Source organism: Chenopodium album, chromosome 23 (genome assembly GCF_948465745.1).
Source record: "Chenopodium album chromosome 23, dcCheAlbu1.1, whole genome shotgun sequence".
NCBI lineage: Eukaryota > Viridiplantae > Streptophyta > Magnoliopsida > Caryophyllales > Amaranthaceae > Chenopodium > Chenopodium album.
The window spans coordinates 31115101-31139130 of NC_137856.1; the positions used below are offsets into that span (position 1 = coordinate 31115101).

Consider the following 24030-nt stretch of genomic DNA (forward strand, 5'->3'; position numbering starts at 1 on the left):
TTACAATAATGCTATTGTACACCGAGTGTTTTATAATATTTGTGAAAACAATATATATTCTGAATATATATGTAATTTCATAATATATATAAAGTTCACCATGGAAAACAATTTCAACCGGAGGAAAATTTGTTATTTATGGAAGACAAGAGAATAGTTTTTTTCTAAAAAAAAAAAAAAATTCAGAAATCAAAAATGACAAATAATTTGAATTTGAGTGGTATCATGGTAACAAAAATTTCCTTTTAAGTTCAATTGAAATTTCAATTTGAGTGGAATTTGGAGCCTATGTCAACAACTAATAAAAACCATGTCAAATTGTATGTAGGCATCACATAGAAGGGTCGTATGTGTAGCCTATCCCTACAACATTCCCTTACTTTGTTTAATTTATTTTGCTTATCTATAACTATGAACTATGAAGTTTGTTAATGAATGCTTGATTTATTACTAACTAAAGAAGTTTAGAGCAACTTTAATAATTGTAGATATGAACTTGCTTGCAATATTAAATAATCATTTGCTACTAACTTGACCATTGAAGCTAGAAAATGCAATTAGTTTGGACAATCAAATATGCTTGGAAAAAAAACTTGCTAAAAAAAAATAGAAAAATAAAATGAAATATAAGTATGAAAAATGTTGATTAAGGAGGTGGAGTTTAATTAAATATTAAGCTAATAACAAGTCATTAGAGCTCAAAGTAGCTAAAATGACAATTAATTTATTACGAGAAACTTACGAAGAACTTGACACGGAAAATAATTTGACAATTAGTTCTATTGAAGTTGCTTACAAATCTAAAATCTAAAATCTAAAACTGAAATTATAAAGTACTCGTATAAAATCGTATTCCCACTGTACGATCATCATTTCCCTTTAACTAATTAACATTATAATCCATATATATATAAAAAAAAAAATCAACATTATTATTTGTTCTTACACATTCTATAAATAGAAATAACAGTTGTTTTAGACGGTAAAATATAATTTACTCTTTTTTTAAATTTTTTTTTTTTTTTTTTTTTTTAAAAAAAAAAAAAAAAAAAACACCTCAAACTTGAGCTGATACATCACCTGAGCTAGTCAAGCTCTCCTTTGAATTCCTTTTGACACTCACTTTCTCTCTCCTCTTAGTTCTTGTACTTTTATTCCAATTTATTCAGCAATCGCAATTTTATTCAATCAGGTACCTTTAATTTCTTTTTCTTTATTCAATTTTTTCTTCTTTTTCTTGAATTTCAGTTTAGGTTGTGATGAATTTTTCCAGAAATTTGAATTTGTTGTTTTGAATTTAGTATTAGTTTCAATTTGGGAAGTGATTGAATTTGGCGGGTTATTATTTATTTTGTATTTGGGTGTGTGATTTTGTTGTTCAGTTTCAAGCTAAAGTTGCTAAAAAGGGGGAATTATAGCAACAATCAACGAATTTGACAGGGGAATTCAGGTAATTTTTGTCTTTAAATTAAAAATCCCTAATTTTCTTTACACTTTAATCATATGTTATTTATTAGGGTTTGTATTTGTTATGTTTGTTTGTCTGTTAGCGAGTTAAACCTTGATGTGATTATAATTAATTTTTGGTATTTATTCTTGAAGAATTGTTTTTTTGTTGGTATTTTCTGTTTTTTTGTGTTGTATTTGTAGCTCAGTGGGGATTATGATAATGCTTATAGATGTGTTGCGTGGTTTCGAGTTCGATGTTTCGGTTCTTAGTTTTCTTCCTCTCAAACAAATGATAAAGGGAGATATACAAAAGATTCAGTTTACATTCAATTGCGCGCACCTTTCAAAGATGTAAAGAGCCAAAAGAGGCATATTAGGAATCACTTAATGACAATGCTTCACGAGTAAGCAATAAGAAGAATGGCGAGGTTAGTTTGTTTGTGAAGGACATTTTTTGATATTATATAAAGATTGCTTGCTCTAATAGATCACAATATTCGTTATATGTTGGGTTGAAACTTGAAAGATAGAAAATGCAAATGATTTGTATTGTAATCCCGACAATAGGTATAACATTCGTCTCCACCTTTGGTATTGGTTAAGGAATAAAATGATTTTTATGTTGTGAATTTGGATAATGTCAAAGAATTTACTTCATCAAACAGGGGTAGGACCTTACGAGGAGATGCAATACCAGGTTTGGGATATATAGGTTCTAATAGACGTCTACATTTCTGCTTTAATTCTTCACATAATTGTGTTTGTGTATGTGTGCAAACTCTACACCTCTTGTTTGCTTCATTGGAGGCCACTAGTTTCCATGGTCACTTATGTCCTGCTAGATATTGCACTTCATGGTACCATTATCAGTGAGATGTATTATGTAAATATCAGCTAGATTCCTCTTGGTCAAACTATTTCTTACCTATATTGGTTGTATATTGAAGTTTGTAATATGATTTTTTAGGCAATCAGCCAATTATTTGGCTTTGCTTATTCAAATGTTTGTCCTAACTAAGCTATTCTCTCACTTATGCTGAATGATTATTATGATTGTGAAAAGTGCTCTCCAAAATTTGCTAAATCTAATAGTGTACTTTTAGCACTAATGCTGTTTTCGTGTTTTCATGCTGTTAAATAAAAAGTTAAACGTAAATGACAATTGCAATATGAGGTCTTTGACTGGGAAGGTGTAAATTAACTCAATTGTCCTACATGTTTGGTTGGCAGTAATAAAGTCATGTGATGATAATAAGTTCGTATTTTAACTTCGTTAGGAAAGTATTATGACTCCTTGACTCCATGGTAATTCTTCTTCACCTCTAATGTGTTGATCTTCCTAAGTTTCTGTTGCCATTCAATACCACCTCCAGAATGATTGTGAGTGGTGATGGAAATTTATGAAGATTCCACATAATTGGGAATGGAGTTGCATAATTTTGGACGTTGACTTCCTTGCAAAATTGCATTCAAGGTTACTATTATTACTGCCATTAGTCATCATTTAGTGCTGATCAACCGGGCCGTTACTTCTTATATATGCCACATCATTTTCTGATGTTTATGAAATTATGAATGAGAGTAGCATAGACTTTTATGTTTTATGATTATGCTCTTTTTATTTCTTAGCGTCAAAACTCATAAACCGAATGTCCTTGAAATCAAACGAAAAGTTAGATTTTTATATTGGCTGGCCTTCCTTTAACTCAGCTAGAAGTTTAGTTGTATGAGATTCCTTTCTATGATTAAAGTTAATTACCATTTGGTAACTGGCCATCATTGTTGTACTTGAACATTACTGCTAATTTTGGCCTCAGGCTTACAATTTGATGCCTTCGTTTGAAACATATGGGAGACCAGAAAGAGGAGGATTTATATCGTAACTTCTCAAGAAAGGATCTCCAAGGCTTGTGCAAGAAATATGGTCTACCTGCTAATAAGTCAAACTCTGAAATGGCAACATCCTTGATTCTTTACTTGGAGGTATTTTGCTGATGTCGCTATCTGTCTGATGTATGAGGAAAAATCCAGTATACATTTTTATAAAGAGCTGTCTTATAGTCAACTTTATATTCGATTCTACACTTTACATTTTTTTTTCAAATTTCATCTTTTTAATTTATTTGCCTTTACGGTGCCTGCTCAATTCCAATTGGCTCTGTGAATTATCTGCCATTATATTTTACAGTTGATTGGACTTCTGTTAAATTGCAGCGCTAGTTTTTATGACTTTCTTGTCTTTGGTGCTCATATGATTGCAATGGTTTATTAGTCGTGATTGCATGAGAGAATTGAGTGTTTTTTTTTTTGGTGTTAAATGTGCACTTTTATTAGCAAGAGCGAAGCAAGTCATATTTATATTCCAGTGACTTCCTCTAGATGTGCATTTTCCTGGTGTGATAATTTGAGGCTGATGTGGTACCTTTAAGAGAACTCATGGAGCTAGTTGTATTGTACTTTTGTCAGGAAACTTATTTTCAAAACCCTACTTGTGTTACATTGGTTATTGAGGAGTCAGTAGTCATGGACATAGTAGAAATCAGGGTAATTAAAGAACATGTTGCAGAACATACTTCACTGTATTTAAATACTCAGACAGCATTATATTTTTTGAGATCCAAGTAGGTTTTGGAGAGAAAAATAATCTGAATCGGGCTATAGAAAACTCTCTAGTTCTTTGACAAATTGACAATGACTGGATCAGCTTTCTTAATAATATCGTATGGGAAACATAGCCTAAAATTGTCCATTCTTTGACCAGCTTTCCAATAATGATCCTGAGTTTTAATGTTTGTCAGAAATATTATCCTTGTAAGATATTAATGATTTATTTACAAATGTTAAATAATATTTTGGCTGTAACTGAGACAACCGTGGAAAGTTAAGAAGCAGGTCCTGTTAGAAAGGGAAAAGAATTTTGTTGTCTTCAATTAACTTATCTAATTTTCAAAATGGAACATTAGTGTTTTAAAGTTTCCATTTGGAGATTTGATACCATCACACCATCATGGTTCAGGCAATACTCAAAGACCATTCCCAAACTCTGGATTATATGAACTAAAGCATCACAGGGGTTTTGTCAGCCGATTTTGTTTGGAGGATGGATTCTTTAATTTTCCTACTTTTTTCTTTTTTTTTTTTTTCCTTTTAAAATCTATTCTGTATTTCTGATCCTATTGTGTGAGCAATCTTACGATGTACTAAGAAATTAATAATAAAAAAAATATTGAACTACTTGCTAAAGTTCATGTTTCTCGGTCAAGTAGTGACACAGTTATTGAGATTAATCCTAGTGTAGTATATGGCCAAGAATATAGGGATTAGGTTAGTGATCCAGGTGCATGAAAATGTTTGAACCTATTTAATCTATGGAACATATTCCTCACAGTTACATGTTTTGAGTTGAAAATGAGCTTTCTTGTTTCTTTAGGAAAGGACACTAGGACTGGTAAAAAGTAACAACTCCCTACTGTTGTGTGGAGATGCATGAATGGAAAAAAATAACGAAGCGGAAAGATTTAATTGATCTCATGAAATGATGTCTAGTGAGTGATGGAAATGGGTATGGCGGGTTTTCTCTCGGAACTCATTTTTAAAGTCTTTCCAAAAAGGTAACCCTTTATTCATGTGAGAGCCTTAGCCTTACATTCAAGGGGTGCTTCATTCAGAAACTAATTTTTTTTGCTGCCAACCTTCATTTTGTAGGACTGTTGCATATGAACTTTTGTTTTATGAAGTGTGAAACCTTTCTTTTTTCTACCACCTTTTCTCTCATCTATAATTAAAGTAGTATTGCTAGTGAATATTGCATTAATTTGAAGGAAAATAATATCACATTTTGTTGTGTAATGGTACGAATTGTAATCTATAATGAAAATCCAAGTTGATAAGATATATCTAATTGAGATTAGGAAGGTTTTTTTGGGCATAAGGTTCTAGGCTACTCGGGAGGATACTTTGTCTCTTATAGATGAAGAATTGTGAAAGTTAAGTTTTCCAACATATAGTTAATGTTGTCTTGGATATGCATAAATGATAAATTTATGTGAATATTGGACACAGTTCTATAACCAAAAGTAATGTAATTAATGATATTCCAAATTCCAATTACAAAAACTTGCCAACTTTTGGATGGAAGTTGTGTTTAGAAGAAATTGGTTCATAGGGTGGAAATAAGTGTTATCTCCATGAAGGTGAGATGCAAGAGGGCAAGGTCTAGATAGTTCGGTCACTTGATGATAACTCAGTTAGAAAACCAATACTTAGGGATTTCAAGAGAGAGGGGCAAAGCCTAAGACTAATGAGAGGGGGGGATGAGGAGGGGGGGGGGGGGGGGGAGGGATGGCCATACAGGGCTTTAGTTCTGGTATTCAATAAGCAAATGTGGTGCTCTAGGGTTGTTATAGTGGACACTATATTTGCTAGCCTAGCTAGATTTTGTGCTTTCTTATTGCTTGAGACCTTGCCAATAGGATGTTTGTGTGCTTGCTTGTGGCTTTTGTATAGCTACAAATACTTAATATAACATTTTGCTACAATTACTTTTTACTCTGTCCTAAATGTGACAAAAATTTCTTATATTTTACTTTCTTAAAACATAATAAATCTATTAATTTATTTATGTTTAGTGGTTGAGATTGTACTGGAATGATTCTTTAATTTTCCATTCTACTCGCATGTTTTCCATTGTTGTCCCATAGTAGCTTGCAGACTGTGAAAAGGATAACACATTAAGGCCTGCTGATGTTGGGGTCTATGCTGGCTTTTTTCTGTAGATTTGTCTCAAGGGAGTAGCACCAAGTAAGGTGTCTATATACGGTAGCACCAATTGTAATGTTGGGAGAACTCAATGATTCATTGATACACTATATACTGTCCTAGTCCGTGTTCCAGTGAAACTTTCTACATTAGTGGAATTGGGTGGGAGGGTTGGGGATGAAGTAAGGGAGTGAAGGATTTTGAAGGTGGCTTGAAGGGATGGATCTGGGTTAATCGATTTTGACGTGACATTAGGCATTACTATTATATATAGTTGGTGTGTTCCTGTACAGCCTGTTTAGTTGTTGGAGCCTAGCATTAAAGCTGTTACGCTTATATAAACCAATTTTCCCAATATTTAAAACGATATATTTGGCGATTATGTGGAAAGAGTTTATTTCAAAGAATTCAAATGTACATAATATCTATAAATTTCCCAATACAACCCGGGCAAACAAAGGACCATTGTTGTCATGGATTCGTTTGGTGAGATTTATCATGGATTCTTAAGTGAAATAATTACTTAACAATGTTTTAACCAAGTTGAGAAGGGTTTGGTACTTTGGTTGTACCACATACTCCCTCTCTTTTCTTTTCCTTTTATTTTTTTTTTTTTAAGGTGAGATTTTCCTTAAACCTGCGGGTTTTTTTTCAAGTGACACACTTTTCTTGACCATTCATTTTTTTAAGCGACATAATTTCCTATATTGGATAGATTCCACTATTTTTAATTATATTTGTCTTACTTTTGTTTCCCACTACTACATTTTAAATTATTTCTCGCTCTTCATGGTACCCAATCCTATAATTTTTATTATTTTTCTCATCTCACATCCTTATACTTCCTCCGTTTTTTTAGTCGCATCATTTTTCAAATTGCGGACTCCTGCCAGTTTTTAGAGATGAGAGAGATAGAGAGAATAAAAAAAAAATGGATCATGTGATAGGAGAGAGATAGAGAGAGTTTATTAGTTAAAAGAAAGGATGCAACTAATTTGAAACTTTTTTTTAGTATAGTGATGCAACTAAAAAGAAAAGAGGAAGTATTTGATTTTCTACCAAACCACCTTACCTATACACCCTATATATGTTTCTACTAAACTCCATGCGGAAGCTAGTGTCACTTTAAAAAAATAAAAACTGAGGGAGTAGAATTTACGACGGTTGTATACTTGTTTTAGAACGTCTTGATATCTTCCTTAATTCACATGCCTCTAAAGGTTCTATTTTGATTTATTGTGATTTGTTTCCTAATATTCACAATAATTGACAATTATCTCTTTAAATGCAGAAGAAGAACTTAAGCACGAGAGCCATATGGGAGGGTACTAGAAGTGATCTCTTTGCTTCAGGAACAACAGAGTTGCAAACTGTTGTAAGGATGAATTCAACAGATAACCAGAGAAAAGGTATCTAATTATCTCTTCATACCCCCTTTCCCCTCTCCAAAAAATAAATGATCAACTCGTTTTCTTACAGTTTGTTTGTGGTAACCATGAAATTTATTAGGAACAGGATACCGCTGTACTGTGAATCTTTTGTTATTTGAGTATGGTGCTTTATAAAGATGATATGGATTACTAGAAAATAGGCTAGATCATTGACATTGAATGTATATCCAAATCCTTATTCTTGAGTCCTTGTTCCCCTGTTTAATTTTTTTATCAGATCTGGTATTATTTAGTTTCGTAATTCCCTAAATTTTGTTCTTTTTTAATCTCTGATCTCCAGACCGTGGACGCATCGCATCCCATAATAGCTTTCGCAACAACCAGTGCCTTAATCAGCGAGATGCACATCCAGATAATTTGCAGAATTCCAAAGAGTCTGCTACTTCTGATAAGGTGCAGTTCTCATTGTTAGGTTATCTTTGCCTCTTTGGCAAGAACTTGAGATCATTTGTCTGTTCACAAAATTTTGTAAAGTAATTGTCAATTTGTCATGCCTAGACTTTTAACCTGTTATAATCAAGTTGAGTCCATGTAGTTTTGTCATTGATAGTGAAATAGCCTCTAAAGACGTCCAATGTTTTAAATTCATCTATTAAGACTTTTCCCTTCATCTCCATATATTAATTCCATGGTATTGAAAAAGGATAGAAGCAATAAGGGATCCAGGTCACTTTTGGTGTCCTGAAAGTTAATTCTAAAAAAATGCGATATTTGATCAGTTTTTGGAATATGGTGTACCTTTAGTGCTCTGCATTCTTTTGTTTCTGACATTCTCAAGGTAATCCTATGTATTTGGCAATTATTTCACCATATCCTTGGTTATTGCTGGAAAAGTAAATTTGATCCTATAAGCATGTTAATCCCTCCAATCGGGTACCTTTTATAAGAAATATTGTACAATTTATGGAAGATGTGGCCTCAATTTTGTCAAGGAATATATTTCATTGTAATGTAGAAACAGAGAATGCACTATTAGTAGATTCATCATATATTTCATCATGGTAAACATTGTTAAATGTTCAAAGAATTTTTCTGGTAAAAAACATTTGGTCATATTTTGTTCTTAGAGATTATAAAACAGTTAATTTGTAAGCTTAATATGGGACTAAGGAAGTCTGCATCTCTCTAACTATAGTTACTAAGCAAGAGGCTAATTTGAAATCCAGAAAACGCAGTTGGGTAATTACATATACCAGAGTATAATTTTTCTTAAAAATACTTCCTAGTTTTTTATATGTTCAGAAATAAACTCCTTATGCTATTTCATTTGTCTTATAGACAGATGATTGTGATATTATTTTGTCTCATTAAGATATCAAGAAGACAAGGATAGAAGGAGTATATAATAACTAAGTGGACCTAATCACACTCCTAACAACAGTGGAGGGGTTTGACTGGGCGAAATTTCCAATTTCCCACGCTTCCTTTACCTTTTTCGCCATTGACCACATTCATTATTTAACTGTTCAATGACTTGACCTCTTACTTCTTCCTCCCCTTAAAATGTTCTTCTTTTTGTCTCTGTTGGGTTTATGGGGTTGTTAGGTTAAGCCAGAGGCTGTACGTGTGAGGCTTGAATGGTTAAAGTACTGCAGTTTGGCAGTGGGTGGGGAAAAGTAGGAATTTGGCTTGCTGGTGGGCTAAGTATTCCTGGTTGCAAGGAAGAAGTGTGTTGGGTAGGACTATAGGAGAGGGGAAAGGGTGGGGAGGAGACAGTAGAATGAGGGAAACAGTGGGCCACCGGAAGCTAGGGTTCAGAGAATAGGTTTGGGGAAGGGGAGGGGGGTGGAAGAATTGTGAAAGAAACCTATCAAAAGAGAAGAAGTATGTGAGACTATTCATGTATTTAAATATTGAGTTTGTAATTGAATGAGGCTAAATATGAAGTTAATGATGTACTCCCTCCGTTCTCTCATGAACACGTATGTCAATGCAAAATTTTGACCAATAACATCTTTAATTATCAATAAGTTAAAAATTATAACAAAATGAATAATAATAAACTATTCATTCAAACGATTCCAACAAGTGCCCACAAGACTGTATTTTTCCTTATGCATAAATCACTAACATTGGTAAGAGTGGATTAGGTGAATAGTGCAAAAAGGTAAAAATGTGTCACTTAAAAAAACTGAGGGAGCAATTTTGTAAAAAAGTGACCTGGTAAGTACAGTTTTACATTTGACAGTATTCTAAATCTTATGAAAATCTTCAAAATAGTTTGTGAAATTGCCTGAATATTATGAGCTGAATTCTAAAATTTTGAAGGAATTTGGAGACTCTGGACTCTGCTTGTCTTTTAAGATGCACGGTTCATTTTGCCTCTTGTGCTTTGCAGGCATCTGTTGATGTGGGTAATTTAACACAACTCCATAGAGAAAGTAACAATGGGGCAGGTGTTGCAGAGAATACCTTCTCCTCTGTTGTTAGTTCTTCTGCAGTAGTTCCTTCCCCTGAATTTATATTTGAAGTCCGTAGTGAGGATGGGATTCAACTTTATGTTGATCTGAATTCAAGCCCATCAGACTGGATTGAGAGTCTAACATCTGGAGTTCATATAAATCCTGATGTGTACAAGCCCAAGTCCCAAAGTTTTTATGAAGATATGGGAATGTTACATTGTCCTAAGCAAAAAAATGGTTCTGATGCTATAGATCCATCTAAGGAGACTGATAATAGCCAACTACAAGATGGGTCTTATCCAACCACAATATCGACTGATAATGTGACGCAAACTGTTGAGCCTGATGATGGAGAAGGGTCTATGTCTTCACCTGGATTGAAATGCTTAAGCAATGCTGTTCATAACTTGGGGAATTTACAAGAAGAACAAGCATATTTATCATCCAGACTTGAACCTGGTACTGAGTGGCAACTTCCTGGTGCAAAATATTGCAGAAGAGAGGAAATATTGACTAATAAGTCAGATATTAATGCAGCAGTTCGAACTAGAACGCGCTTTAATTTTACTGGAAATTCTGGGCCATCTGATCCTAAGTTTTCAGAGATGCCACACCAGGGTTCAGATACTGGTAATGGTGTTCATAAAAAGCAATCCTTGCAGCAAATTAATAATTGTTCTCTGGACCCTGTTCAGAAATGTTGTGAATCGTCAACAACTGTTAGCATGGAGATGCAAACATCTGCTCGTATGTGTCAAGATATTGAATATTCTCCTTCCGATATTGGTAGATATGTGAACGCAGTTGACCAGATAAAGAATACTGAACAGACTGAATTAGTTAAAACTATTCAGACTCCCGGCAGGGATGAGCTGCAGATGTGTCCTGCTCAAGAAGTTGGTCAAAGAACAAATGTGTCTCATAAGTTTAAGTTTCCATTTAATCTTGCTGATAGGAGTAAAGCGGAGCATATCAACAGAACCATAAATGAGGAACTTGATAGGAAAATAAGAGAAGCTCAATTACATTTAGCAGGTAGTCACTCAGTAAGCAGATATTTTTCTCCCTGTAAATGAGCTTGAATATGTTATTAATCTCTCTAATGGTATTGAAACAGGAAATGCTGGATTTCTTAGGACAATGGAGGCTAGTAATGAAGCTAATGAGCTTCAGAAAAAAGATGCAGTACTTTATCCTTCCTATAATGATGAGTCCTTTGAGGTGGCTGTTCCAAAGAAAAAGGAGTTAAATCTTCGCATATTAACTAAATCTACTGAGCTTCAAGAGGGCATTTGCAGAAGCCCATCAACAGCCAATTTGGGAAATCTGGTATTTAAATTTGCCTTTAAACCTTTGCCTCTCCTCCCTTTCTCTCTTTTTCTTGATATAAAAGCTAGGTGAAGCCTTAATAATATGTCGCCACCTGATTCTTACAGATAATTAAGGCAAGTTGATGATTAATTGTAGTATTAATAACTCATGCCCAAAGTAGACCCTAAAATGATTAAAATCAGCCTCCTTGCCTTGAAATAGCGGAAATGATTAAACAAACTCAAAACAAGATGAATTCTCAAGACAGTCTTCAATGCTGTTGCTAATCCGTGAGGGAATTATCCAAATCCTTTTGAGATACTCTCTATGTTCCATAAAGATCTTCCTTGTTACTGTAGCATCAGAAACCAAGGGAGGTAGAAAAGTGGGTTTTCCCCCCTATTGTGATAGGAAAAGAACAAAGTTTAGACTCTTAAGAGGGTCCAACAAAGTGGGGCGAGGGAAGATGAAGGGTTACAAATTTAACCAAAATAGGGATAAAGTAAAAGTAGGAAGAACTTCATAAAACTCAGGAAATTTAGCAGTCCCCCTGCATTACTAAGCAAACATAGTCATTTCTCAACTATCTAAAGCTTCTGTAATTACAAGTATCTTGAATCTGGATTGCTGACTTTGCATTAGCCATCTTGATTTCCTTTATCATCCTATATTACAAACCCAGTTTCTGCTTTGTCTTTTAACAACCTTTTTCTTTCTCTCGTCTTGTCTAAACTCTTAAGAGTTTGATTCTCTGTTGCAAGTAAATATATATTCGAGCTGGAAGGATTGAATTTTCTAATAATGCTGAAAAATATATGTAAAAACCTGTGCCTTTCTTACAATACTCCCTTATCATTCTGGATGTTAGCTAATTGAATGACCAAGGAACAATTCTTGAATAATATCTTTTGTTAGCTGGCTGCTGGGAATCCTCTAGTTCCACAGCAGCATATTTGAATTTTGGTTAAATTTTTGGCTTTCCTTATTTCTCTCCCTTCTCCATGCCCTCAACTTAATAAGAATAGTGCACAAAGTCCTGTGGGCTGATTCTGTCAGCTTGAATCTTGATTCTTGTAGAGAAGATAGGGGTTCCTACTTCCTATGGACCATCATGATACTCATGTGAATAACTTTTTTCCAGTAAGATATATGAATAACTTTTTTTCAAATAAAGACCATCATGATACTCACATTGGTCAAAATTACATTTTCAATTTCATCCTGGCTTCGATCATTCACAAAATCACTGTATTAGGTTCTAAGTAATACTTACATTGCAGGGTAAGAGCGACACTGGAAATGGAAGGGAGGGATCAAAGTAAGACTCACTCCGTCAAAAAAGAAGATTTGTATTCAGGGTTTACCTTGTTTTACCTAATAACTTAATTTGCTTATTATTCAGATGCTTGAATTCTAATAACCTAATGGAGAATCCCCGGAAAAAGTCTTCGGATTCAGAATCTACTGGGGAGCAGAAGAAGAAAAGAAATTTAAACAGCATTGAGCATCCGAGTAAACTTGCGAACACTGATGCAAAGAATTTGAGGTCTTCAAAGCAGCTTGATGGAAATGATAATTCAAAGCGTCGAAGATCATCACGGCTTTTTACTAAGGTTTACTTTCATTCCATGTCATTCTTTTCCTACCTCCACTCAATTTAGTTTTGCTCTTTCTTTCACTCACCCGACCACCCTTGCACACACTCTGTACTTTCACCAAAAAATTGATTGGTACATGCAGTATTATACTACCTTCGTTTTATATTTTTTTTGCAACTTTTGGGTATTATTTGTGAGATATAAAATATTCCAAAGTTGCAAAAATATGAAACGGGGGTAGTATTTACTTTTAAGTACAAATCAGTTGAATTCCATTTTGCTTGTTTAGCAGGAGTTGCTATGCTTAATGTGATGTGATTGGATCCTCTTTCTGATGATTGATTGTGTAGTTTGGGTAATTCAGTTCTGTCCGAGCTTTGCATCCATAAATTTGTGTATGCTTTGAAAACAATTTACTTCTGAACTCACAATATTGATTTTAATCTGGTGATGTAGAAAGCATATGCTGTCTAAGCATCTACGTAATACTGTAATTAGATTGTTCTATACATAAATAAATAATCCTTGACCATTCCACTTGATGCATATGACTGGATCCACTCTGAACCTTGCTGCTGTATGCTCGTATTAGCCTTAGCAACTCTAGATTGACCTTTTCTTAATATTTTATATTATGCGAGGCAGGGTTCAATCCGCAGAAGGTATAACTTTCTGTGAAAGAAGAGGTTTAATCGTGATTAATGTGTAGTTATTAGATTGAACCTGTATTGCTCAAGTATGAATTAGTTGTGTTTTGACATGTAAAGTAGATGTTAATATATTATTAACCCCCCCCCCCCTCTCGTCGCCGTGGATCTTCTATGAACATGTTATTCTTTTTTTTTTAAATAATTATGTTCTGAAATTTAAAGTTTCAAGTGTAATACCAAATTAGGCATTCCATGATTGAGATTATTGCAATGGTATGCAGGGGAGAAAATGATGAGTCGTGTAAATGGTCTATGTTAAATACAGCCTATATGGGCACTGGTGAGATTAGGAACCAATTTTGGGAGTTACCTGTGTTTTTGAGTAACTAAATCTATATATTTCAGTTTCTGGAATTAGGTAGCTGGAGCTGTGTTCAGTTTTATTTGCCAAACAATCAAACAAGTATTGTTTTGATAGATTGCCAAATGTTTTTGAGTACAGATTGCTTGACTCTAAACTTGTTTACCAGATTATGTAATATAATTGTGGATGATGCCTTGGAGTCTTTATGAGATAAGAGCCAAATTATAGCTCAATGAACATTCACATTGATGCTCGGTGTTTAGGCTTATGCTCTTGTGCTGATATGTTCAGTTGTATCTGTGTTCCTCAAATGACAGTATTTTTTCCCCGCTGTGACAGTGAGCTGTTGAGACACAATTGAAGTTGTCATGGTACTTGTTGAAAGCTGAGAGGAATTCATGGTTAGTACCTATTGTCTGTGGTCTCCGCCTATACAAATTCTGAAATTCGTTAACATATTTACTTTCTTAAACTCCCTAAGATGTGTAAATTTTCATGTGAATTTTGTTAATTTCATCAATTTCATTGGCTTTGATACTAGTCTATAAGCTTATGGATGTCGGAGGTGACAGGAGTTAAATTTAAATAATTTATAAGCTTTTGGTTCTGAGATGCCGGAGGTGACAGGAGTTAAATTTATATATTTAATTTTTTCTTCTTCGTATTACACTTGTACCTGTTCAGCTGTCCCTCTAAAATCAACTGTGCCTATTGCTGCTTTCGCTTGTCTTTTACACTCCTGACCAATGATTTAAATGCAATATGGTCCTAGCTTTCTGGTTATAAAATTGTAGGTCTTTAATGTCATTAAACACTAAACAAAATGATAGATATTGTGCTAGATACTCGTTCAAATGCTACAATTTTGCTGAGTTTTGAATATTAGAGATATTTGTTATTGATTATATTTATTTTGGTATTATGCAGGTTTGCTTATATGTTGGAGAACATACAGATACAAAGAAAGAATAATGGTGTTATACCCTATACAATTTTTAATTATTTTTATGTAATTTTTTATAATTAATCTTGCCTTTGGTGTCCACATGACATGAGGCCATTGTTCTTTTACCTTTTTTTTTTTTTTTTTTTTTGTTTTTGTTTTTGTTTTTTTTTTTTTTTAAATACATTTATAATTTTGGTCTCTGTTTTGAGGCTTGTATATTAGGCTTATATTATTACTCAGGACACATCTATGTTATACTTGTTATATTTGTTTATTTAGTTATCTTTGTTTGATCTTCTATTTTATGACAGATCCATCTAAACGTAGCTCTAATTCAAGTGAATATGTGTTGAACTTTTCAAGCCCGAGTTGAGCTTGAGTTGAGTTGATCTAAGCTCAATTCGTGATCACTTCACTCGATTAGGGGGCATAAAGACTGATAGATACAGTCATACAGATGATATTCTTAGTTCATGATTCAAAAACAGTAAACAGACCTCTGTCTCGAAGATGTGTAACATAACCCGTGTTCGAGGACAACCTCGGAAATGGGGGTAGCATAATAGTATAATACATATACTTGTGCAATGGTGTTATTCAACATTTTGGTAGGCTGATGGCTCATCTTTTTTTGTGGCAACCTCAGTAACAGAGCTTCTAAGATTGTTCCGTCAACGCGTTGAAGAAAGATAGCGTCGTAATTCAACTGACCCAAGTAGCCGACCAAGGCCTACAAACAAACAGCCTAGCTTTTTGGTCTTTACAATTAGCTAGTCTCAAACAATTAGATTATTATAAACCCAAAAAATATGGAAAAAAAAAAAAAGAATAAGAAAAAAAAAAATGATTATCAACTTTTACATAATCGAGGAGATCTTATTATAAAAATTGACATACATTACAATAATTTCTTAAAATTTGTGCTTAGTTGCAAATTCTAGAAACTAGGATGTTTAGGCTCTTTGTATATTTGAGCTTCATATTTCTATTCAGTCAATTAAGTACTACTTTGTTCTAGCATGTTTGCATTCGAATGTCAATTTTGTTTCCATTTGTTTAATTCAAAAGGCTATAAGATAATATCATTTTTTTTACAATAGTTTAATTCCTACAGAATGATCGTTAATCAAACACTCAAAAAATCTACTTCGTTAGAGATTCATTGAGATACTCTCTTCTTTATAAGGGCTATGCAGGCTATCAATCATAAGGGTTAACCAATTACTAGGAGACTCAAAAGACTCAAGTCAAGTAATCATATATCATAATTTGAAAATATATGCATGACAATATTTATGATAATAATTCGACCCCTAACCTCAAGTTTAGAAGTCGGAGAACTAGCCAACTACTCTAGCCTCCTATCTCATACGGAGTATTTATAGTAAAATTGGTTGTATCATGTATTCATACATGAAATGGAACCATGATATAATCAATATTTTATTTTCTTATTGTTATACTATTTGGTCATAGAATAGTTTATTCTATTAACTCATTTGATAGTAATAATAGAAATTGATGCAAGTAACGGGAATTTGTAATCTTTGAAATTTGGAATGAAGTTTGGCTTAAATATACGTGTATTTGCCGCGGAATGGGCTCCGATGTTTGGGCTTCAATGTCTAGTTGGGGCATATCCACTATACTCACCTACTTCATTGGCTGATTCCAAAAAGTGCCAACACAATTTTAGTATTTTACCCTATTCTTAACGACTAAAGTAAAAAAATTTGGGACTCTATGAAACAGGAGCTAGAAAATTGAAAAGTTTTCATCAACAAGATGGTTGTCCTTTTATGATCTGATAGTGATTTAAAGCTTGAAGGATGTTGTGAATTTGATCAGGCTAGCTCTTCCTTTAAGGCATGTTCACTTCAGCTTAATTTAAGTTCAGTTCAGTTTAGCTTCAATCAGTTCAATTCTTAATCTTTTTCTCTCATAAAATATTCATTTCAGCTCTATTTAGTTCAATTTAGTTCAGTTCAGCTCCAATCAGTTCAGTTCAGCTTAGTTCGGTAAATGTGACCAGACCCTTAGTATATACCAGGAGATCGTTGATTGGTTTGCTTGTAATCCGTATTTGCTTGGTGTCTCACGTGTCTTGGAAACCAAGAAAAAACTCGTGATATTTAGATCATTAGTTGAAGCGAATAGTTTTGAAAAGTGCTCAAACCATCTACTGGGGATTTAGGGGTGAAACAGCGTTATATTACTCAAAATTCAGTGTTTCGTGAGAGAACGGAAAATATTGAATCAAATTGTCATTCTGCGAGAGACGCAATGAAGCATATGTCATCTATTTTTACCAAAGCATTTGGAAAGGCTCAATTTGAGTATATATTTTCCCTAGTATAGCCATTCAAGATCTTCATGCTTCAACTTTAGACAAGGTGTGTTGATATATTAGCTTTAGAGTCCTAATTTAAGAGAAGATGTTACATGTGTAGATTCTTTACATTGTTTCAATTGACCTATATATACATTTGAAGTTAGATTGATGAGAAGATTGAGATTTTGACACTTATTTGTCAACACATCATGAAAATAAATAACTTTCTTGTTCTAATTGCAATGGTGATCTACTCCAAACAAGCATTTGTATCTTACAAGATATAATCCAGATTATTTTTTTTGCCCAGATGCACTTGGTTTGAGCATTTATTACTAGTCATATCAAATTATTAATCATATTGTTCAAATTCTCAATCTCTTTCCCTCAATTCCTTACATTAAAAGGCTAAACTAAAAGAATGATATGCTTTATTGCTAGAATTTTTTTGTTACATATACATAGAGATTTATGCAGTGATGCATGTAGCTAGATCACACAAATTAAACAGGGCAGAATGGATTGAATTTGTTATATACACCCGGGTGTACCGTACACTTGGGTAATTTGCTCATTAATTTTTGCTCATTTAATAAATGAGCAATTTGGTGTACGGTGCACCCAGGTGTACAGAACAGACTCTCCAGAATGGATGGTCAAAAGCGAGGGCGAGGGCCAGGGCCAGAGTCCAAATTTATTATTTCACTTTGTAACTGTAAAACATATGCGGTTCTATAAATAAGCACATACACGATATTATTGCACTCCAAGTTTTACAATACCCAAAGCCCTAATATGTTATATTTGTCACTTAGATAAACTGTTATGCTAATTTATGGTGGAGAGAAGTATAGAATTTCATGTTAAAATTATAATGGCATAACAACATAAATTAATAGGGTAGACTATCAAAATATGAAAGGATAATTGAAGAATAGAAAGAAAGGGTGAAGAATGGACACTTTGATATACTTGCCAAAAAAAAACACGATAGATATTAAAATAGTGAATCGTGTAGAAAAGAGAGCATTAGTTTATATAGAACATGTCAAAAAATAATTCGAAAAATGTAGTTACATAATCCACACAAAATATCATTATTACTCGTATGTTGTTATCTCAAAAACCATCTCTTAAAATTCTTTATTGAAAAAGATAATTAAGTTGATGAACATTTTTGTTTCAAAAAAAAAGTTGATGAACATTTAACATGGAAATAAATGTAATTGGCTTTTTAAGTCATTAGCTCAACTCCAATGATTTAACTCATTAACCTACCTTGATCATAATTATTGCAAAGCACTATTGCGGTGATTTTGACCTGGCTTGATTGATTAACATGCATGTACATGCACTTTACAAAATTACACATCTTAATGGATTTTTGCGGAAGTAATTAATTAGTTGAGTTGCACTCATCACCTAAAGTCCTAAATCATGCCATTTTGCTAGCATTGCATGTAGTTATATCAGTATCTTAATACTCTGTAGATTGGATTTTATTTTCGTTCTCCTCACTTTATTTTTTACGGTCCATTTTATTCTACTCACTTTTATTTTTTGCGGTTTATTTTTGTTGTAATCACTTATATTTTATTCAATTTACTTGCAAATCCCTTTTATGATTTCATCTTATAATTACACTTTTCACATTTATTTTCTTACTTAAATTATTTAAACTTTTTTTTTACACAAACTCATCTAAGTATTCAATTTCTCTTACTTTATTATTGGTAGTACGGAGAATAATACAACATCATCATATTTGTGCGTTGCATGTTGATAGCTATCAATTTTCAACGTACACCCATCATCATTATTCCCATTGTTTTCATGGTTCACTCGATTTTAGTTCGGGCCAAATGTACATATATACATATATAGCTAACCTTTAAATTCCATGCAAAATTGTTTTAGACTTTGGAAAAATTGCAGAAAAAAACCTTTTAACTATCTCATTTATTTATTTATTTATTTTGTCAAAAAAAAAAACCCTCATTTTTGCAAGAAAAAACCTTTAAAATGGATTTTTGTTAAAAAAACCCATTACGAATCTACGATCACTTTTTTTGTTAGATGAAACCTCTTCTCCCTTTTTCAACATTGACTTACTTTTCTGGCGTTAACCCCTTATTTTCTTTATTTACACCCAAGTAAATTTATATTTGCACTCCTTCATTTACAATTCCCTCTTATTTTCCCTCCTCTCTCCCCACTTCTTCCATTTATGCTCTACACTTCTTCAATCACATTATTTGGGCTCTCTCTCTCCTCTGCTACACAACACTAATTGAGCAATAATTATGTAAGGTAAGTGTAAATTCATGAAATTATTGCCGTAAATAGTACTCCACAATTCACAATTATATTGATTCTACAAAATTGGACAAAATAAGGAATTGTTAGAGAGATGAAGAAAGATAATTGACCACAATGGTAAAAGAAAGAGAATTGACGACAACTATAATGGTGAAAGAAAGATAATTGAAACCCTAATTATTTAATTTACCTTCCAATTGAAAGAGCGAGTTGGGTGGTTTTGCCTTAATTAACCTTTCAATGTATATACCCATAAAAAATAGAGGGAAAATTAGGAGCCAAAAAAAGAAGGGAAAATCACCCTAGACTTGGTTGTAAGTAGAGAAAACAAAGGGGTCAATGCCGAAAAAGCTAAGTCAATGCCGGAAAAGAGAGGGGAAGTTTCATCTAATAAAAAAAATGATAAAAAAATTAAAAATAAAGTAGTGGAATGGGTAGTTATTTTTTTAATCAATAAAAAAATAAAAAAATAAAAAAAAAAACAAAACCCTAAGTTCATGAGAGTTAAGGAGTGAGGTTTTGGAGAAATCTCATTTACTGACTTATATTATAAACTAGGTTAAATCCCGTGCAATGCACGGTTGTTAAATATTTTTGACAATTTTATTATAAATTTTTTGATATAATGACTTGAGTATTAAAAATTATAAAGTATATTAAAAATAAAAGCATGTAAGAGAAAATATTTAAAATACATGTAATAATTATAAATTTATAATATGGATAGTTTAATCTTATAGGAAAAGATTTATATTTTATATAAAACAAATTATGTTATAATTTAGATATAATTTATTTTTTCCTTACATAACAATAATTTTTTTAGAAGGTACTTTTGGCGGGAAATTATTTAACATATATTGACAAGTGTGTCTTTAGATTCGCTTTTAGTAGTATTTAATTGATTGATTTGCAATTGATTAAACACCTAGTGATTCGGTATCGGTAAACTAACCACCCAATACTGAGTTCCGAATCCAAATTAGTCCAAAGATAGTGAATCAAGTGGAACACCAAAAAAAATAGTCTCATATATATACACTAAAATTATTGTATAAAAAATTCCTTTTTTTTTTATTTTTTTTTATTTTAACATTATTCAAATTTTATAATAATCCATGGCTCCAATCCTCATAAATTAAATGAATGTCGTAAATACTCATAGATCTGACGGAGTCCCTACTGTTGTTGTATCTAACTGAAAAAATTTGATGTGGCCAACAAACAAGGGTACACAGAATCTAACTACCAAAAAATGTAATCTGCTTTGCCCATTGTTGTGGATGCCCTAATAACGTTATTTTCAAAGTATTTATTATTATTGCATTTATGTATAAATTAGATGATATACACATTATACTTCTCTTTTGGTTTCGTAAAGTTAATGTTAAGTGAAATATTAAGTCTAATTAAGTCTAATCTGTTTCAAAAAAAAAAAATAAATAAATAAATATTATGTCTAATCAAGCAATACCAATCAATGTAGTTTTAATTTAGAAAATGCATTAAAACATTTACGTGCAACACTAAAGGTTGTATATGAAAGAAATTTTTTTTAATCTGTTTCAATTTTTTTTTCTTCAAATTTTTGTACGGATTACCATTTAGGGTTCATTCACATTTACTAAACTGAGCTTAACTGAATTGAACTGAACTGAATGGAGCTGAATTGAACCGAACTGAACTGAACTGATTGGGCTGAACTGAACTAAATAAAGCTGAAATGAATATTTTATGAGAGAAGGAAATTAGAAGCTGAAGTGAACTGAACTAAACTGATTGGAGCTGAATTGAATTGAATTGAACTGAGATTAAGCTGAAGTGAACAGACCCTTACTTCATACCATTTCGGTTAGGTAAATAGCACATTAGTTTAAAAATATAATTCGATCCATCTACTTTATATTGATCTTCTCGCTTAGAATTTTAATTTATTGTGAGACAAAAAATCAATAATAAATTTATTAAGAAGCTACGTATGTTATTCAAATTATTTTAAAAAACTTAGCTTTTATTCTACAATCAACTACGGGCCTGTTTTGATTTACTAAACTGGGATGAATTGTGTTCTGAACTGATTGGAGCTGAACCGAATTGAACTAAACTGAACTGAATTGAGTCGAAATGAATTGTTTACGAGAAAAAGGAAATTAAGAATTGAAGTGAAGTGAAGTGAACTGAACTGAACTAATTGGAGCTGAATTGGACTGAATTGAAATTAAGCTGAAGAGAACAGGCCCTACGTATGTTATTTTAATTAATAACTAGTGAGTGACCCCGGGCGTTGCCCCGAGGTTGCTACTGTTGTAGACGTACAATTGATAATTCTTTTAAAAGGCTTTTCAAAGTTGCAATTGTCATTGTCATACCAAAATTGAGTTATTCTTTGAATATAGTTTTTTTTTTTTTTTTTTAATTGAACCTTGTGGTATGAACTTATATGAATTTTTTTCCCATATAAATAACATAATTGATATTGGCTTAGATGATTATAATAGGCACTTGTTTTATAAGAGGTTGAGGGTTCGAAACTCTTTATCCTTAAGTTTTTATATGGACTAATGTTAGTTGCTTGGGTGATGTGACATTGTTTGAGTGATGATGTGGCATCATGAGATGTTGGAAAAATAACATGGCATAACAAAATAGGAACTACGTACGTGGCAAATCGACGTTTTTAGGAACGCCTTTTAATATATTAGTATGTATTTCAGAGTTCAGACTAATACAACAACATATATGAATAGTACCATTCAATTATATTACCCCCTTCATTCATGAATGTTTATTCATATATTCAATTTTATGATTTAATTTTATACTTCGTACATATCACTTCTTGAGATCGATTTATACTCCAAGAATAATAAATTTCTTCCACCACATTATACTTTTATGTTATAGAGTGTAAAAACATATTCATGGGCTTTATCCATTAGCTTAAGTCTTTTATATTAGACAAACTTTTAAATAAAACGGATGTTCAGTAAATTGCTGAACATCTGTTATAAAGTGACAATAAAATGTGCAAAAGTTACACTAAAATGCACAAAAGTTACCCTAACATATATAAGAGTTATTTATGCTTCATTGATAAATTTGACAAAAGTGACACTAAATTTGACAAAAGTGACACTAAATCTGACAAAAGTGTACCCGGTGTACAGTAAATTACTGAAAACCGGGTGTATACAAAAGTTTTCCTTTACATTATGTTTCTCTTATTCTCTTATCGTAATATTTTGCACAAGGAAGGATTAAGGGTTCAATTTTCTGGGTTAGTTTCTCGATATATCCGTTTATTAACAATATATTCTAATCAAATCCAATTACTCGTATTTTTTTCAATCCACTATGGTATGCAGCTTGCTTTTCATTAAGGATGGGATGTTAATTAGATAATTAATGTCATATATATCATACCATCACGGGAACATAAACAATAAAGAAAACAAATCAAAGGCTTACAATTAAGAATTTATACAATAAACTTCTTTTTACTCCGTAATTGAGTAGAGAGAACGTAGTAATTCGTATCGAATGATCTTACAATAACTTATTTTGGAGTACCAAATTTGAAATGATATTTTTTTTGTTTGAAGATTTAAATACGGAGTAGATATTTTCTTAATTCTAAGAGGACATTTTGACATTTGTCATTCCATCATAATTTGAATGAATTATAAGCTTGATCTTATTTAAGACTAGTTCATTGCAAATATCCATAGTATTTAATAGAGTACGAAATATGAGAATAGCATTCCAACTCTCCTTATAGAAGGAATTGCTAGCTAACTTTTTTATGGAAATTTGCTAGCTAACATAGCAATTAAGTTTATTGAGAGTTATATCATACCTATATTTTCTGATACACATCAATACTCCCTCCATTCATTTGGTGTAATGTATGTTACATTTGCTATTTCAAATTCAAAGTTATATTTACGATATTTAACCACATATTAACAATTAATTTATAATTTCTACTACTAGTAGTATTTTTTTAATATCTACTACTCATAGTATTTTTATTTTTATTTGAAAGATAGTTGTAGTATTTTTTAAAAATAAAAAATTACAAGTACATAATTTTACCAGTCAAATTTGTTTTTAAACACCCTTTTAAAAAATCATTAATCGAATTGGGTAAACATTAATGGATGAAGAGAGTACCAAACACCCCTTTAATAAACATTACATAATCCTCACCAAAAAAAAAAAAAAAAAAAAATCCCCAATTGCATATTCTGATTTTAGTAGAGTGGAATGTGGAATTGTGGATACCTTGGTGCTTACTCATTGCACTATTACAGCAGAAAAACACAGAATTTATGAAAGATTGAGAAGGTTTTTCTTTCTCCCAAATTTTTAACTAAATAAATTTTAAAATTTTTTAAATAAAAAAATTCAAAGAGCCCATGTGTGCAGGAATCTAGGCAAAAATCAATCA

General features: G+C 32.3%; 1 protein-coding gene across 4 annotated transcripts; it reads left to right on the forward strand.

Annotated features, from left to right (window-relative positions):
• Positions 1–1086: 1086 nt before the first annotated feature.
• LOC145608290 (uncharacterized) lies at positions 1087–15211 on the forward strand. 4 transcript variants are annotated; one of them, XM_081663906.1, is made up of 12 exons: positions 1087–1192; positions 1383–1450; positions 1651–1877; positions 3267–3432; positions 7499–7616; positions 7939–8051; positions 9997–11095; positions 11178–11389; positions 12652–12689; positions 12774–12984; positions 14301–14384; positions 14911–15211. In XM_081663906.1, the coding sequence occupies exons 4-11, from the start codon at positions 3298–3300 to the stop codon at positions 14331–14333; spliced, it is 1959 nt and encodes a 652-aa protein (XP_081520032.1). In that variant the 5' UTR covers positions 1087–1192; positions 1383–1450; positions 1651–1877; positions 3267–3297; the 3' UTR covers positions 14334–14384; positions 14911–15211. The 4 variants fall into 4 exon arrangements, with proteins under 4 accessions (XP_081520032.1, XP_081520031.1, XP_081520033.1 ...); XM_081663905.1 differs by lacking the exon at positions 1651–1877; XM_081663907.1 differs by lacking the exon at positions 1651–1877 and having other exon boundaries at positions 14323–14384.
• Positions 15212–24030: the final 8819 nt, after the last annotated feature.

Coding starts and splice junctions, on each gene's coding strand:
- LOC145608290 (XM_081663906.1), top strand. CDS start 3,298: ATGGGAGACCAGAAAGAGGAGGATTTATATCGTAACTTCTCAAGAAAG. Junction 7,617..7,938: donor AACAGATAACCAGAGAAAAG/GTATCTAATTAT, acceptor TCTGATCTCCAG/ACCGTGGACGCATCGCATCC. Junction 11,390..12,651: donor CAGCCAATTTGGGAAATCTG/GTATTTAAATTT, acceptor CTTACATTGCAG/GGTAAGAGCGACACTGGAAA.